Below are 17,814 nucleotides of genomic sequence, written 5' to 3'. Positions count from 1 at the left end.
TGAACTGTCATGATCTAAATATTTTGATTATTCTTCAATAGATTTATATTTGCCCCCTAAACAATCCTCAATGGCTTATATTCCTGTATTACCCTTCAAAGAAAGACAATGAGCTATTTGTACATCTTCGATTTTATTTCTCATTTCTTGGCTATTGTTGCTCCTTGCAGCAAGCTCTTATAGCTCACTTCAAGAATTCCAATAAAGCTTCCTCTCCTCGGTCTCAATTCCTTTGACTTTAGGTTGCACCCAGATATTCAGAAATCACTGATATAATATTCACTCTAGCTTCTTACTCCATCCCACATCACAGGATTCTGAGATGAGCATTTCGTCATTTTAAAGCAAATTTTTATTTCCAAAACCTTTTTTCAGGAGTCATCCAGACATGGAACAGAAAGATACTTAAATGCTTTTGATCCTGTTCTATCACAACCAAGAACTGACATGGGGACAAAACCCAATCAAGAAAGAGCAATTAAAGTTGTGCAATCTGTCAATCACCTCCCTTTGGGAATAGAAGACCACCTCAACTAATTAGTCCCTTGCTTAGACTAAAAGATCTATCTTCAGCATATAATCTTTTGAGACGTTATCGTATCAAGGAATCTTCCTTATGTCTTGGAAGAATCATGGAGTTGAAATAAGTGATGATGTCCAAACTTATTCACAAAATAAATTATTTCAGCAAAGCATAGGACAAATTAATCGTTTGTAATACCTCCCTAGGAAAGGCACCATGAAATGCAAACCATCAGCAGAATAAATCAGATGTCCTGCAGAAATGCGGAAGTATCAAACATTTACCTTCTAGTTTTGGACTAGTGGTTTTGCTTTTAGTTTTCAATTCACGGGAAAATCATTTTTAGGAAATTATAGATATTTAAAGTAGGGAGAAACGAAAAACACTTTTTTCATCCTCAAATTAGGACAAGAAGAAAGTGGTCATATGAAGGACAAAAAAATGGAGAAAAAGAGGGAGAACTGGAGAAAGAACATCAAACTTTGAAAAGAAATTTCCAAAACAACCAACAGGAATCCTTGAATCTCCTTCCATTCACTTCATTTTCTTCATTTTTTTAAATTTCACAAGCAGAAAATTGTATTGTTTTGCAGTCCAATACAAGAAGGAACTATGTCTTAGTTCGATGATCCTAAAGGTTTCACTTTTCTATCTCTGGATTCTACAAATATCTTGAAAATTCTGTTATAAGATGGAAGAGTTATATAATGAAGATTAAACATCTAGTTGTGATGTAGTAGAAAACAAGACCTATTCATTTTTGAAAATGCGTTGGTCTATGTTGGATTTTTAATCATTCCTCTCAACCTTTTTTGGGGTACATATTGGGGGTCATAGCCAGCAGAACTATGTTCAGTACTATGCTCAGATCTTATTCCAGACTCTGTGTTACACCTAGAGGCGCTAGCAGTTATGCTAAGTGCTATCTGATTCCAGGGATCACTAACCTTTTCATTAATATGTTCCGCAACTCACTATTAAGATAAAGGCAGATTTTGAAATATTTTTAGAACAGTATTCACTATTTCTTTCTCTACCACTCTTTTCATTCTGTAACCACTACGTTAGTTTTGCAAACCTCAGAGAAGTGAGGCAACAACACAAGGAATTTGAAGCAGAGATGAGCTAAAAACAAACAAACAAACAAACAAACAAACAAAAAAACAACCTCAAGTGAGTCTTCAGAATAGAAGCTTACAGATAGAGTTCCACAGATGTCTCTAACCACCAACTGACTTTAAACAAAAGGCTGTCCTAGCATGGCAAACAGTAATAAAAAAGAAAAATTCTGGAAATTCAGCAGATCCCCACTGTGCATTGGAGTCCTGAGTTCCATAAAATTTCCTGGGCTACAGTTGAAAATGGGAGTGATAGAAAAATTCTCATTTAACCAAGAATAGTTCTTAAAAGGAGTCATTGGACCTAGCAACAGATCTTGAAAATGTGGATAAATGTATTTCTGCAGGAAATCACTTGTGGTTTTACATACGACAACATGATTCTATGACAGACATTTCAGAAAATGCTTTTATTTTATTTATTTTTTTATTTTGATATTTATTCATGAGTCTCTGGATCATGGCCAGTGGATGAGCTTACATGGTGCCAGAGGTGGTTCATGGGTGACTCCATAAAAAATTCTTTACAAAGGATAGTAATTACTAAAAGATCAGTGTAAGGTTAACAAAATAATTACATAAAACATTGAAGCTCTACATGTTTATAAAGCAGTAAGCTTCTCCCTCCCTCCACTGCTTCCTGATTTTTAAAAAAAATTTTTTTATTAGTGAGACATCATGAGGTACAGTTACAAGTAGACTTACAAATTTTTGTGCTTGGGTTTCAATTATGCAATGATCAAATTCCCATCCTTCCACCAGTGCCCATTTCCCACCACCACAGATCCCAGTATCCCTCCCACCCCTCAATCCCCCCATCCCAACCTGCCTCTGTGGTAGGGCATTCCCTTTTGTTCTCTCTTATTGGGAGTTGTGGTTTGCAAAAGAGGCAATGGGTGACAATAATGTTTGGTCTATAGTCTACTTTCAGCATGCTTCTCCCATCCTGGGAGGATCCTCCCAACACCTTTATTTGGTGTTCCCTTCTCTATCTAAGCTCCCTTTTCCCCTAGCATGTGTGATTGGCCTCCAAGCCATGGTGTAAAATTCCTGGTACTAATCTCTGCCATTCTTGAGTGTTAGTCTCCTATTTTGTTACTTTATGTTCCCCAGATTAATGCAATCTTTCTATGTCTATCCCTCTCTTTCTGAGTCATTTCGCTTAACATGATACTTTCCATGTAGTACCACTTGTATGTAAATTTCATGATTTTGTCTTTTCTAACAGCTACATAGTACTCCATTGTGTAGATGTACCAAAGTTTCTTTAAATAGTCATCTTTTCTAGGGCACTCCGTTTTTTTCCAGATTCTGGCTATCGTTAAAAGAGCTGTAATGAACAAACAATTGCAGATGTCACTTCGACTGTACTTTTTTGCCTCTCTGGGATAAATTCCCAGGAGTGGTATTGCTGGGTCAAATGGGAGATCAATTTCTAATTTTTTGAGAATCGTCCATACTGTTTTCCAAAAGGGCTGAACCAGTCGGCATTCCCACCAACAGTGAAGGAGGGTCCCTTTCTTGCCGCATCTGTGCCAGCACCAGTTGCTTTTGTTCTTGTGGATATGGGCCAGTCTCTGTGGTGTGAAATTATATCTCATTGTGGTTTTGATCTGCATCTCCCTGATGATTAATGATGTGGAGCATTTTTTCATGTGCCTTTTAGCCATTCGGATTTCTTCTTTGTGAAAGTTTCTATTCATTTCATCTTCCTATTTTTTATGGGGTTGGATGTTTTCTTTTTGTGGAGTGCTGAAGAGTTACCCTGATTTCCCTGGCACTATTAGAGTCCTTTAAAACCTAGACCCAGTGCTAAAGAGAAAAGAAAAAGATGTTTGAATTGGCTCATTGTTTTCCCAGTGGAGAATAAGGAGAGTGCATAGTAATAGAGCTGTTGAAATATAATAAAATGAGTCCTGAGTCACTGAATATGTGAATTGTTAAAACTTCATGAGCACATTGGATATAATATTTTCCTCCTTGAACACTATAGTAGACCAACTTACTAGGCTAAAATTTACTTTTTCATTTTGTTTTCTAAAACAAATAAGCTTCCAAATTTTCATATAGGATTTTAAATATATTTTTTTCTGAACCATCCTGTTATCTGAATGTGATCAGCATTTTCTACAACTCTTCCCAGTGACTTTGAATTCTTAGTTTTCATAGGATTGTGCAGATACATCCTATATAATAATTATAATTCATGTTAATTAACAAAATATTTGTCTATCAGCTTCTAGTCAGCAATTTGAAGTCTTCAAGGTTTGGTTTGCTACACATTTGATAGTATGCTATCATGGTGATGCTCAAGTCACTATGTGTAGTTCTGGGATTGGACAGCTGCAAGGTAAGAATCCTACCTATAAACTATCTCTCTGGACCTTAATGTTTTTAAATAATAGACTTATTTCATTCTGTTTCTTGGTTTGGGAGTCATGCCCAATGATTCTCAGGGGTCATTCCTGGCAGTGCTCAGTAGACCTCATGTGTTACCAGGGATCAAACTGGGGTTACTGGTATGTAAAGCAAGAACTTAACCCTTATACTATCTCTCTGGTTCCTTACATTAAATTTCTGTTTAATTTGTGCCCCTAAAAATGTAACTAGTATATTCAAAGCCACCTACCACAAGCCCACAGACAGTATTATCCTCAAAGGGGGGAAACTAAAAGCCTTCTCTCAAAGTTAGGCACAAGATAAAGGTGCGCACTCCCAACACTCCTATTCAATATATTACTAGAAGCACTTGCTGTAGAAGTTATACAAGAAAAAGATAACAAGGGCATTCAGAGAGGGGAGGAAGAAGTCAAGCTTTCAATATTTGTTTATGACATGATACTCGACTTAGAAAATTCTAAAGACTACAAAAATCTCCTGTGGCAGATGACAAAATCAATACTCGAAAGTTCATGGCTTTCCTAGATACAAATAATGAAAAAGAATAAAAGGATATTTAAAAAAACAATCCCATTCACAGTCATGCCTCAGGAAATCAAGTACTTAGATAAGTTTAACTAAAGAGGTGAAGGAACTATCCAAAGAAAACTACAAAACACTGCTTCAAGAAATAAAAGAGGATACAATAAAATGGAAACACACCCCTTACTCATGGATTGGGAGGATTGACATTATCAAAATGGCAATACTCTCTAAAGCATTATACAGATTCAGTGTGGTCCATATAAGGATATCCTTCACATTTATCAAAGAAATAGATCAAATACTCTTGAAATTTATATGGAACAACAAGCCCCCACGAATAGCTAAAGCAATTCCTGGAAAAAAGAAGATGGCAGGCATCAAATTCCCAAACTTTAAGCTGTACTATGAAGTGGTAGTAATTAAAACAGCATGGTATTGGAATAAATACTGAACTGAAGATCAGTGGAACAGAGTTGAATATCCTGACACTGACCCTCAGAGATATGATCATCTAATCTTTGATAAAAGAGCAAGATATATGAAATGGAGCAAGAAAAGTCTCTGAAAAAAAGTGCTCCTGGGTGTAAAAAAAAATTAACTCAGACCGCTATCTAACACAATGCGCAAAAGTCAGATCAAAATGGATTAAAGACCTGAATATCAGACCTGAATTCATAAAGTACATAGAAAGAGAACACAGGCTAAACCCACCATGGCATTGAACCTTAAAGCAGCTTTAAAAAAAGACACAACTCACCAAGTAAGTGGAAACAAACATAAACAAATGGGACTACAGTAAACTAAGAAGCTTCTGCACCTCAAAAGACACAGTGACTAAAATACAAAGAGGGTCCATTGGATGGGAAAAGTTATTACCTAGTACCCAATAGATAAGGGGTTAATGTCTATATATATAAGACTTTAGCAGAACTGTACAAGAAAAAAATTCTCCAACCCCATCAAAAAAATGGGGGGGGGATGAATAGAAATTTCCTCAAGAAAAGAAATACAAATGGCCAAAAGGCACATGAAAAAGTGCTCTACCTCACTAATCATCGGGGAGACGCCAATCAAAACAATGAGATATCATGTCACACCACAGGGATTGGCATGTATGAATAAGAACAAAAGTAACCAGTGCTGCTGTGGATGCGGGGTGAAAGGAACTCTCATTCATTGTTGGTGGGCATACCGACTGGTACAGCTTTATTGAAAAACAATGAGAAATTAAGATCCCATTTGACCCAGCAATGTCACTTCTGGAAATATACCCTGGGGCCCCCCAAAACACAGCATAATTGCCACCTGCACTTCTATGTTCATTGAAGCACTATTCACAATAGTCAGTATCTGGAAACAACCCAAATGCCTGAGAACAGATGACTGGATAAAGAAACTATGGTCCATATACACAGCGGAATATTCCTAAGATTTATAAAGATAACACTTTGCTATTAGTGACAGCAGCTGTTGGAAAAATGAAGTAATGAAATTTTCTTATAAATGGGTGGGTATAGAGGGACAAATATAAAATGACTGCACTCATTTTTGGTAAAAAAAAAATAGTATGAGACTAATATTCAAGGCCAGGAAAAACGGCCCCATGGATTGGTCCACAGTTGGAAGCTTGCCACAAGTGTGTAGAAGCAGAAGACAGTTGGAAGAGAGAAGGGACCAGTATGACAATGATTGTTACAAATGATTACTCTGTGTAAGAACTGAGTGTTGAAAGTAGGTAAGGGATACACACGATAACCTTTCAGTATCTCTATTATAAACCATAATGCCTAAAATGTGAGAGAGGAGAAAAAAAAAGGGGGGGGTTACAGAGAGAGAAAAAGTGATTGTCATAGAGGCAGACAGAGTGGGGTGGGCGGGGCATGTGGGTTACTGGGGACATTTGTGGTTGGAAATATGCTTTGATGAAAGAACAGATGTTAGAACATTATGTGACTGAAACTCAATCATGAACAACTTTGTAACCTTGTATCTTTCAAGGGTTCAATAATAAAATTAGAAAAAATTCTAAAGGCAATACAAGATGAGAATGATCTATAAAACTGATTTGGAGGGAGGAGTATCGAGAAGAGGCATTGGGGTCTTTGAGGGAAAGAGGTGGGTACACTGGTGATGGGTGTGTTGTTGGAATGATGTATATGAGAAACAACCAATAATAGGTATTGTAAATAGCAGAACCTCAGTAAAAAAATAAAATTAACAAAAGTCAATTCATGAGTTAAGAGAATAGTATAGATTCAGGATGCTTGCCTTGCATGAGACTGGTGGAACTCAATCCACAGCATTTTGTATGCCCCCCCCCACCAGAACTACCAGGAGTGATTTCTGAGTTCAGAGCTGTTATGTGAGCCAAAAGCAAACCAAAAAGTGAAATTAGATGACACTGTAATTTTAGTATTTTATATGGCTTAATTACAGTATTTTTAAGGATGTTAAATTCTGACACGTGAGAAATATATATATATATAATGCATATATGCGTGTGTGTGTGTACATAAGATAAGAAAAAATGATTTTGTTTTCATCCAAAATTGCTACTGTTTTGTTCTTAGGTGAAATACCATGAGCTTAGCACAGCGGTAGGGCATTTGCCTTTCACAACTTCGTACTTCAATAAATATGTAAATTATTTCCATGGACACAAACAAAGTTCTAGTGAAGATCTACCACTCTCCAATTAACTCCAGGTACCCACCGGCATAACCTTATCCTCTAGAAATTGTTGTTTTATTTAAAGACCTAGAATTTGTTGAGACAAGTATTTAAATGCACTGGTTCCCAAACTTATTTGCCTACTATACCTTTTATTTTTTCAGAAAAATAAGATTATTTTGCAACCCCAGAACGCTACCTTCTTTAAGAAAGCAAACAGAAATTACACCCCACCCAACACTGCATCCTAGGCTACTACTACACACCAACCATTGCAGTAACCCCTTACAAGAGAGACATCTATCTCCCACTTTGAAAAACATAGAAAACGTTTGTGTTGTTTTGATTTGTTTCTTTTTTTAATATTCAACACATGAGTAAAAATCATAAGGTGTTTGTCTTTCTCGTTCTGATTTAATTGGCAGAGCATGCACACATTGAGATCTATGCAGGCTATCACTAAAGGCAAGATGTTATCTTTATAAACAATAGGGTATCCCATTGACTATTTATAATGAAACATATTCATCCAATTATCTGTTATCTATCAAACAGTTTGTTTACATGGCTTAGCTATTCTAAATTTCACTGCTACCCAAAGAGGTGCATCACTTGATCACTTGACATCCCATTACTCATCAATTTGCTCGAGCAGGCACCAGTAACATCTCCATTCGTCCCTGTCACGTGCTAGTGTAGCCCAATGGTGTCAAAGAGGCGCATATGTACTTTTTAATTAGTGTTTTATATGATTTGGGTCATTCCTAGAAGTGAAATGTCAGGATATTATGTTAGTTATGCATTTAGAGGACTTTCCATACTGTTTTCCATGATGGTTGACCAGCTTACATTATCTCCAAGTTAATATGTTCCTTTTCTTCCATATGTTCATCAACACTCATTATTATCTACTTCAGTTTCAAATGGATCAAAAAGAGTAAAATATTCTGAGAAAACTCAATAGTGGAGATTAAATATCTATATACTCAACACTAAACCACTTTAAAAAATTCAATTACGATATATAACAGCTATTTGAAAAACATAAATTCTATATCCTGTATGCATAATCCAAATGAAATAACTGACACATTTTATCTGAAAACCAGTGACACATTTTATGAAACATTTTATGATATTTTAAAACCATTTTATCTGGTGTATCATAATATTTATTTTACTATCCAAAATTATCCAGAGCCTGGCAAGCTCCCTGTGGCGTATTTGATATGCCCAAAACAGTATCAATAATGGATCTCATTCCCCTGACCCTGAAAGAGCCTCCAATGTAGCATCCTTGAGAAGGATGAGTAAGGAGAGGCTGCTACAAGGTAAGTGCTAGGAGGTTCACTCCATGGCTTGGAGGTCAGCAGCACATGCTGGGGGAGAAGGCATCTCAGATAGAGAAGGGAGTACCAAACAACGGGTGTTGGGAGGCTCCTCCCAGGATGAGAGATGCAGGCTGAAAGTAGACTATAGACCAAACATGATTGCCACTCAATGCCTCTTTTGCAAACCACAGCACCCAAAAGGAGAGAGAGGGAAAAAAGGGAATGCCCTGCTACGGGGGTGGGGTGGGATGGGATTGTGAGGGGGTCGGAGGGATTTCGGGAGCATTTGAGGTGGGGAATGGGCACTGGTGAAGGGATGGGTACTCAATCGTTGTATAACTGAAACCCAAGTACAAAATTCTGTAAGTCTACAACTGTACCTCATGGTGTTTCACTGATAAAAAAAATAATAAAAATAAAAAAAGAAGAGGCTGCTAAAATCTCAGGGCTGGGATGAATGGAGACATTACTGGTGCCCACTCGAGCAAATTGATGAACAACGGGATGACAGTGAAACGGTGATCCAAAATTAGGTACTTGACTTTTTCCCTTCTGGAGAATTCCACGTTCTCTCTTGAGCACATATCTTTCTCTTCCCTCATACTTTTCTAAATTTCTTTAAATAAAATTTATTTTTGCTTTATTTTAAAAATATGGTTACTTTTAAACAACTATATATAAAAACATGTGTATGAAATGTAGTGCAGTACAAAAACATTAAAGTAGTTTTAATGATCTAGCACCAAATGTATAGAATGTAGGCTAAAAAAAAATAATGGAGATCATATATATGGCTAGTAATTTATAATTTTTGTTCTACAAATATAATTTTCTGAGAAGCTAAATGTTGCATTGTTATTCTGGGAATAATGTGGCTGGTCTCAATGTGTCCCAAATACTATCACATAAATATAATTACTCAAGTGCAGTTTCACTGAGTAATGTTACAAAATAAAACTTAGATGTGTGCTTCTGTAAAGTCAAAATGTTATATAAATGTGAACATTGCACTAGTTCTTAAACTGTATGTAAAAAGATTTCTTTATAAATGCTCCATCAATTTTCTTAGCTGGACTCTCAGGCTTCGTGGTGATCTCTCCACTTCATGGTAAATTTAAGACTCTGACACCCTGATTAATTTACATATCTGGTACTTAAAACCACTTCCCTGAACACATGACAGGAATCATTTCTGAAGCCTTGCATGTCCCAGGGAAACGTCCATGAAGGATACTTCATGTCCAACAATACCCAGAAAATAATGACCCTGCATCTTTCTAACCTCTGAGAATATCCCAATTGAATTTTAAATTGTCTCTTTTTTCCATTCCCTCTCCCATCTCTTTTTCTCAAAAAGAAGAATGAGAGTCATGCAGAGAAAAGCTGGTTTCCAGTAATAGAACAAGATGAATCTTTCTATTTCTCCTCCATTCTTCTGATACCATTTCTTTCAATGTTTATGATGCATAGGTTTAAAATTGTTTTTAGTTTCATATGTCCAAGTTTCATATATAAGGCGGAACTTTGTGACCTTGGACTCCAGGCTCAAAGGGACCAGGAAACAGAGATCTTCTGCCTGCTTCTTCCGACTCCAGAGACCAAAGGGTCACACCCATAAGACACACCCTGCTGGTGCCAGATAAATTCCTCATCAGTCGACCTCCACTACCCAACCGCCGCCACACTCCAGGCCACTTTACGGACCACACGGCCACATTGCGGCTGTGCAACACATCTTAAGAGACTTCCTACCCATTTTTATAATTACCTCACTATATTTGATGGGGTACAAATATGGTGTGAAACATGGGAACAACCGTAAAGGCAATTAGAGGCCGTCCTAAAAGCCTTCATCCCTCTCGGAGAGCCCAGCAAGCTACTAAGAGTATCCCGCCTGCACCGCAGAGCTGGGCAAGCTATCTGTGGCATTCTCAATATGCCAAAAACAGTAAAAACAATGGGCCTCATTCCCCTGACCATGAAATAGCTCCCATTATGGCAGTGTTAAGAAGGATGAGCAAAAAAAAAAAAAAAAAAAAGGATGAGCAAGGACACGGTGATAGAATCTCAGGGCCAAACTAGCCTGCTAAAATGACTGTCTGTACTTTCAACGCATGTGTGCTGGCATCAGAAGCATCCATCCAGGACCTGATGGTGCAAGTACAGAAGATCAAGTACGACATCATTGGTCTGACAGAGACAAGAAGGCATTGATAACATTACACCATTTTCAACACTGGAGAAGTACTGATCCTCTGAACATGTGACAATAGAGGCATCTGTGGTGTCGGTGTCCTTGTCAACACAAACTTGGCCATGAGCATTGATTCATTCAAATGCCTAGCAACCCTAATCCGATGCTTACGCTTGAATAGATGTGGCTCACTGCCGGCAGTTTCTATCTTTTTCCTCTACACACTAACATCCAACTACTACTATGAATAAATTGAGAAGTTCTACATAGAGCTTGAGAAGTTCTATAAAGAAGACCACACCGTCTACAAGATTATTGTCAGTGAGTTTAATGCCAAGATAGGACCGAGAAGATTAGCCAAAGAACTCCACATCAGGACCCATGGCCTAGAATAGAACGAACAGGGTGAGAGACTGAGTTCATCATGTCAACCAAGACCATCCATGGTAACTCACAGTTCCAGAAGGCCGAATCTAAACATTGGACATAGGAGTCTCCCGGTGGACAGTTGACATTTCCACAACAAAACTGACCACATCATATTCAATTGACAGTTTAGCCTGACTGTTGTCGCTCTTGTCCCAAAATTCCAAACTGGATCATACCACTGTCTCCTTCATGCAAAATTCTACTTCGTGGAGCGGGAAGAAAGGGCTGAAAAGTTTAAGAAGAGATCTCACAGAAGGACCATCCACTGGGAATTCTTTGGCAGTATTGTGGCAACATGGGAAGATGCCATCATTGATAACATAGACAAGGAATATGATAGAATGGTTCAGCACCTCTATGACTGTACGAGGAATGCTGAGTGGGAAAGCCACAAACAGACACCATCTTTAAAAACTCTTGAGCTCATTCGCCAATGTGGTTTGGCATGAGCTTCAACAATCACAAGCGAACATCTGAGCTTGCAAAGCTGTGCGGTGAAGCGATAAAGGAAGACCTCAAAGAGAGAAGAGCAGCAGTGTTGTCTGATGTGGCAGAAGCCAGGAAAAGTACTCACAATACCCGCATGTCCTTTGCCAACTATAAGACCAAGATGACTGCCCTCAGATGTCCTGATGGATCTATTACATCTTCCAGAAGGTCAGTAGAGAAGATTATCCACAACTTCTACTCAGATCTCTCTAATAGCCATGTCCACCTGCTCACATAACAAATTCTGCAGAATGTATACGTCATTCCCAATGTTCTCCCTTCGAAATCTGGCATGCCATTTCAACAGTAAAGAAGCATACAGCACCCGGTCTAGACAAGTTCATACCCGAACAACTGAAGAATCTGCCACCAGCACTCATCAATAAACTGGCTCAGCTCTTCACATATTACCTGTCTGAATGCAAGGTTCTGTCCCAGTGGAAAACCAGCAGGACCGTCCTGTTGAAGAAGAAAGGAGACATACAAGACATCTGCAACTATCACCTGATCTGCCTGTTGTCCATTGTCTACAAGTTGTTCACTCGAGTCATCCTGAATAGAAAAGGCAGAACACTAGATGAAGGACAACCATGTGAGCATGCCAGGTTCCTAAAATGATTAAGCATGATCGACTATATCCACACGGTGGCCAAGCTCATTGCATTTTCATGAGAGTTGAAGATGCCACTCTGTCTAACATTCATCAATTTAAAGAAGACCTTTGATTCTATTGAGACTGATGCGGTCATCTCAAAACCCTAGCCAAACAGGCCATTCAAGCTCAGTACATCAGTATCCTCCACGACCTAAGGATTCACAGCCAGGATCTCACCATTCTACAAGGAAGTGATCATCTACATAAAGAGAGGGGTTTGGCAGGGTCATACCATTTCACTGAAACTTTTCAGTGCCACCCTCGATAATGTCATGCAATGACTGAAATGGCAAGAAATGGGAGTAAACATAGATGGTAGGCAACTACACCACCTCCTCTTCGCTGGTGACATCATTTTAATAACACCAAACAGCCAAGTAGCACAAATGCTGGCCAACTTCAACCATGAGTGCGGAAAGGTCGGACTGCAGCTGAATCTCACCAAGACAATGTTGATGTAAAACGAACTAGTCCCTGAAGTTCCATTTGCTCTCAAAGGAATGAACATCTCCGAATGCAGCAGTTATGTGTTCCTGGGTCGAGAACCCAACATGAGGAAGGACTTGGTGCCAAAACTGTGCAGGAGGAAGAGAGCAGCATGGAATGCCTTTAAGAGTGTCTAAGAAGTTGTTAAGAGGACAGAGAACTCCGGGCACATATTTTCAACTCCACCATTCTCCCTTCACTATCATATGCCTCAGAGACTGGGGCCCTATGAAAACAGGACGAGAATGCTATTCAGATCACCCAAAGAGGAATTGAAAGAGCCATGTTTGGAGTATCACACTTCAGTCAAGTGAGAGAAGGAATCGGGAATTCTGACCTCCATCGACGATCAAGAATCAGGGACACTGCCTCCTTTGCCAAGGTGTTGAATATCAGGTGGGCCAGACACATAATGCGATTTAGAGAGGACCGCTGAAATAGGCTGTTACCCACTGGATTCCATGGCATGTCAAAAGAACACGTGGTCACCCAACTACCAGATAGTCATACTTATTTTTTTTAATAAACCTTGAACAAATGGTTTGAGGCTCTTTGTGTTCCTAGAGTGAGCAGATGTCATTGGGCTACACTAGCATGCGACAGGGATGAATGGAGACATTGCTGGTGCCCACCCGAGCAAATCAATGATCAACGGAATGACAAGTGATACAAGTGATATCAATTTTCAAATTATTTCATTGAAATAGGAATAAATCATTGATAATTAAAAAAGAAAATATGAACATTCTATGAAGTTATTTATACACATTTCATATCTATCTGAATCTCTGCCTTATGACAGTTTATCTACATTACTTTAAATTGAAAGCATGTTCTATTTATTTTAATTGTTTGTAAAATATGGTTATAATAGTGCTATAGTGTACAAAGTCACTGTATCTTCATACGACCAAGGAGTCAAAGAGTCCCTACAACTGTCATTGTATCATTTGTATCGTTTCTATTTTTCCATTTCTTCCTCCTTCTCCCACCCCACTCCCCACTTAGTAACTTCTAGACTATTGTCAAAATACAAGTATTTGTTTTCATTAGTGACTGTCTATTTCCTTATTTCTTTATTAATATACCACATAGCCATGAAATCAACTAACATTTATCCTTCTCCCGACTTACTTCATTTAATATAACACCTTGTAATACAGCGAGTAGGATGTTTGCCTTGCAAGTGGCCGACTTGGGTTCAGTTCCTCTGTCACTCTTGGAGAGCCCAGCAAGCTACTGAGAGTATCCTTCCCACACGGCAGAGCCTAGCAAGCTCTTTGTGGCATATTCAATATGCCAAAAACAGTAACAAGTCTCACAATGGGAAGTTACTGGTGCCCACTGGAGCAAATCTATGAACAACGGGAGGACAGTGCTACAGTGCTACGTAGATCTGTCCACATTATATCAAAAGATAAGGTTGGGTGGTGGGAAATGTATACTGGTAAATGGATGGGTTTTGGAAGATTATATAACTGAAACCCAAACGTGAACAACTTTGTAACTGTGTATAGCACTCTTATTCCATTAAATTTTTAAAACAATGAATGAAATAGTAGATACAACAAAAAAGAAGAGATAAGGTTTCTCTTTACTTTCAGCTTAGTAGTATTCCACTGTTAATACATATGACATTTTTTTTAATCCAATCACAAGGCTTTGGACATTTGGATGTTTTTTGATCTTGGCTATTTTAAATAATTGCAATGGGTTTTTTTATTGAATGTTTTATGTTCTTGAGATAGTTGCAAGCAAGTGGGAAATGAGAAGCAGGATTTTAAAGCTGACTTCCTTTTTTTCTTTTTGGCCATACTTAGTAGTGTTCAAGGCTTACTCCTGACTCTGTGCTCAGAGATGGTTCTCAGGCAGATAATATATGGTGCCAAGTTTATAAAACCAGGGTTAGCTAAGAATAAGGCTAATAAGTACCTTTAATTATTTCTCTTTTCTCTAAACCTGACTTTGAAGTTGCTTAGATAATTTAATGGTGACAACAAAACATATTTTAAAAAATAAAATATTTTCTTTTTGGAACAAAAGAGATGGCACTTGAAGTAACTATACTGAGAAAAGGGCCAGTTGCATAGCTCAGGGGTACTTAAAGTGCTTGCTTGAAATGCAAGCAACTGAGGTTTGATCTCTGGCACCACAAATGGTCCCTCAACTACCACAAGTGACCCCTATTCGAAAACCAGAAGCATAACTAGGTGTGACCCAAAATCCAAAATACTACTACTACTAAAATAATAATAATAAATATCAAGAAAGATAAATAAGAAGAGTTAGAAAGTAAAGGATAATTACTAAATGGCTGCAGTCCTATTTGCAACATTGAGGAGAAGGGCTATGGGCACTGGAGCAAGAAAAAACATTGCAAAATGGCCCTGAAGTGAAACCTTGCAAGGGAGATTAACTACACAGAGATAACAAAATAAGGTGCCTGCATTTTGTGTCCAGTATTGAGCCTCACTCGATCCCCTCCTCACAAATGCTTAAAATGCAGAAACTGTCACATATGCCTTAAGCAAGTCCTTCTACCTACAACACACAGCCTCGAAGGGAACTAGATCAGGGACAAAGCAGAGAGGAAAAAGTTACAGGCCAATAGTGTTCATCTCTAATATGATTGGACTTCCTGTAGAGCCAAAACTCTCTATAAAATGTGTGCATTTGGCTATGAAGTTGAACAGTGATCATCGAATCTGCTCCTAGAGATGCCAGACCTCCTTCGCCCCATGAACAGATTCCTGCCCGCTTCCAGTGTGCAACAGGTCCAGCCGTTTTGGAGATAAGAGTTCCCCAGCACAATATAAAGATAAAAGCAGAAAAAGAACTTTAAAACACAGCAAAATAATTCATTCTCTTAAGCCAAAATGGTGGTAATCAGAGGAGAGTAGTAGAGCAAAAGAGAAGAGAACAATCTTACCATGGTAGGTGCAGTTAGTAGATATATTTATTTCAGTTTACGCAATCCCTGATAAGTGATGATAATTTTAAAAATGATACTGTAAGTTAAAAATCATTCATTCAAAAGATAATTAACAAAATCATCATAATAGTGCCCAAGAACCATATATTTACTTTTCTCCAGTCCATAATGCCAAAGATGAACATTTTTTTACACCTTTATCTTCATTAAAAAGATACAATACACACAAAAACAGACTATGCTTTTCTTTCTTTTAGTTTCTAGCCTGTTAAGGCAAATAATTTTTCATGGTATGAATAAGACATATAAATAAAACATTGAGAATTATTCTTTCTGGGGTTAATGTCTTGACCTTTTTATCCCCCTCCTTAATGCTGCCTTGATTTCCTTGTTCCTTAAACTATAGATTAGAGGGTTCACCATAGGGATAATAATTACATAGAACACTGAAAGTATCTTGTTCTGCTTATCAGAGTGGCCAGAACTAGGATTCCCATAGACAGCCAGGGCTGTGCCATAGAAAAGGGTCACAACGGCCAGGTGGGAGGCACAGGTATTGAAGGCCTTGAGACTGCCTTTGCCTGAGGATATTTTCAGAATGGAAGCTGCAATGTACCCATACGATAGCAAGATAATTAGCAAAGAACCAAACCCAACAAACGTCGCTACAAGAAAAAGAATCGTTTGGCTGATGAAGGGACTGGAGCAAGCTAAAACAACAATCTCAGGAACATTACAAAAGAAATGTTGAATTAAATTGGGCCCACAGTAGTGCAGATTAAAGGCAGGAATTGTTTCAACTAAACCACAGAGTAAACCAGTTCCAAGAGCCCCAGCCACCATCATCTGACAGAGCCCAGGTGCCATGATGGTTGTGTACTGCAGAGGGTTACCAATGGCCACATATCTGTCATAGGCCATGGCAGCCAGGAGACAACACTCACCCTGACCCATCCAAGCAGCCATAAAATACTGGGTAGCACAGGCAATAGGAGAAATTGTTTTTTGATCTCTGAAGAAATCTGAAAGCATCCTTGGATTGATTGAAGTAGAGTAACAAACATCTATGAATGAAAGGAAACTAAGAAAAAAATACATAGGTGTATGCAAGTGGGAGTCCATCCTGATTAGGGTAATAAGAGTCATGTTTGAAATGAGGGTCACAAGATAGGTCCCTAAGAAGACTGGAAATAGAATAAGCTGCAGGTTTCTTTCATCTGAAAGTCCCAGGAGAACAAACATGAAACCAGATGTGTGATTGCCCTGGTCTTCCAAGGGCATGCCTGGCACCATCTCCTGAGAAAAAGATAAGAGAGGAAATGGTTTTGTTCTTAAAGCTGACACATACAGAGTTCTTTATTTTTTTTTTAGTCAGACAACTGAATAAATATCTATTTATATTTTCTAGAAATATTATATTACTAGCAAAAATTTTACATAAATACATTCCTTCTGTGCTGGAAGGGTACAAAATCAGTAGTTCATTCTCATCAGAATATTATCCTATAAATTTTTTTTATACAAGAACAAGGGGAGAGAAAGAACGCAATTCCCCACTTACCAAAAGATATGCAGTTGACTTTTCCACATGTGGGGCAATAGAGGCTTCAGCACATATGGAGTACAAAGGATAAGCCTCAACCTGGGAAAAACACCTAACACCTACATTGCCATTTTATCTCCTCTGCCAGCTAATTGTATGCCAGCATAAAATTTGTTAGTTTCCTTTTTTTCTTTTAAAAATTACAAATATATGAGATTTGGTAATACACCAAATTGAGATAAAACTGTCATGTACCTCTACAATGAAAACTAATGGTTTTGATCACTCATTGTCTGAGAATAACTAACTCAGTTTTTGGAAAAGTGTCTGTAGGAGTTATCTTGAAAACTAATATTTAATTTATAATCACAGTGTGAATAACGGTAAATCTGCTTTTCTGTGTTCATCAGGCCTGGAGAGATATGGGAACACTGTCAAGAGAAGGTGTGATAAGTCACACCCAAATAGAAAGGATGGAAATGGAAGTAACCTGATCTGTTCATTGACTCTAGGAAGATC

The 17,814-nt window shown here is 38.1% G+C and overlaps 1 protein-coding gene across 1 annotated transcript; it reads right to left on the bottom strand.

Moving 5' to 3' along the window:
• Positions 1-16,091: 16,091 nt before the first annotated feature.
• LOC130041581 (olfactory receptor 5A1-like) lies at positions 16,092-17,033 on the bottom strand. The gene has a single exon (XM_056133847.1). It carries the CDS (start codon positions 17,031-17,033, stop codon positions 16,092-16,094), a length of 942 nt encoding a protein of 313 aa, XP_055989822.1.
• Between the last annotated feature and the right edge of the window lie 781 nt (positions 17,034-17,814).

The sequence above is a fragment of the Sorex fumeus genome, unplaced genomic scaffold (assembly GCF_029834395.1).
Source record: "Sorex fumeus unplaced genomic scaffold, SorFum_2.1 ptg000007l, whole genome shotgun sequence".
NCBI classification, from domain to species: Eukaryota; Metazoa; Chordata; class Mammalia; order Eulipotyphla; family Soricidae; genus Sorex; species Sorex fumeus.
Note: the sequence above shows the minus strand (reverse complement) of the source record. Positions and strands in the feature narration are given on the sequence as shown.

What these genes read in the sequence shown, in the direction of transcription:
- LOC130041581 (XM_056133847.1), bottom strand. Translation starts at nt 17,033, where the DNA reads ATGCCCTTGGAAGACCAGGGCAATCACACATCTGGTTTCATGTTTGTT.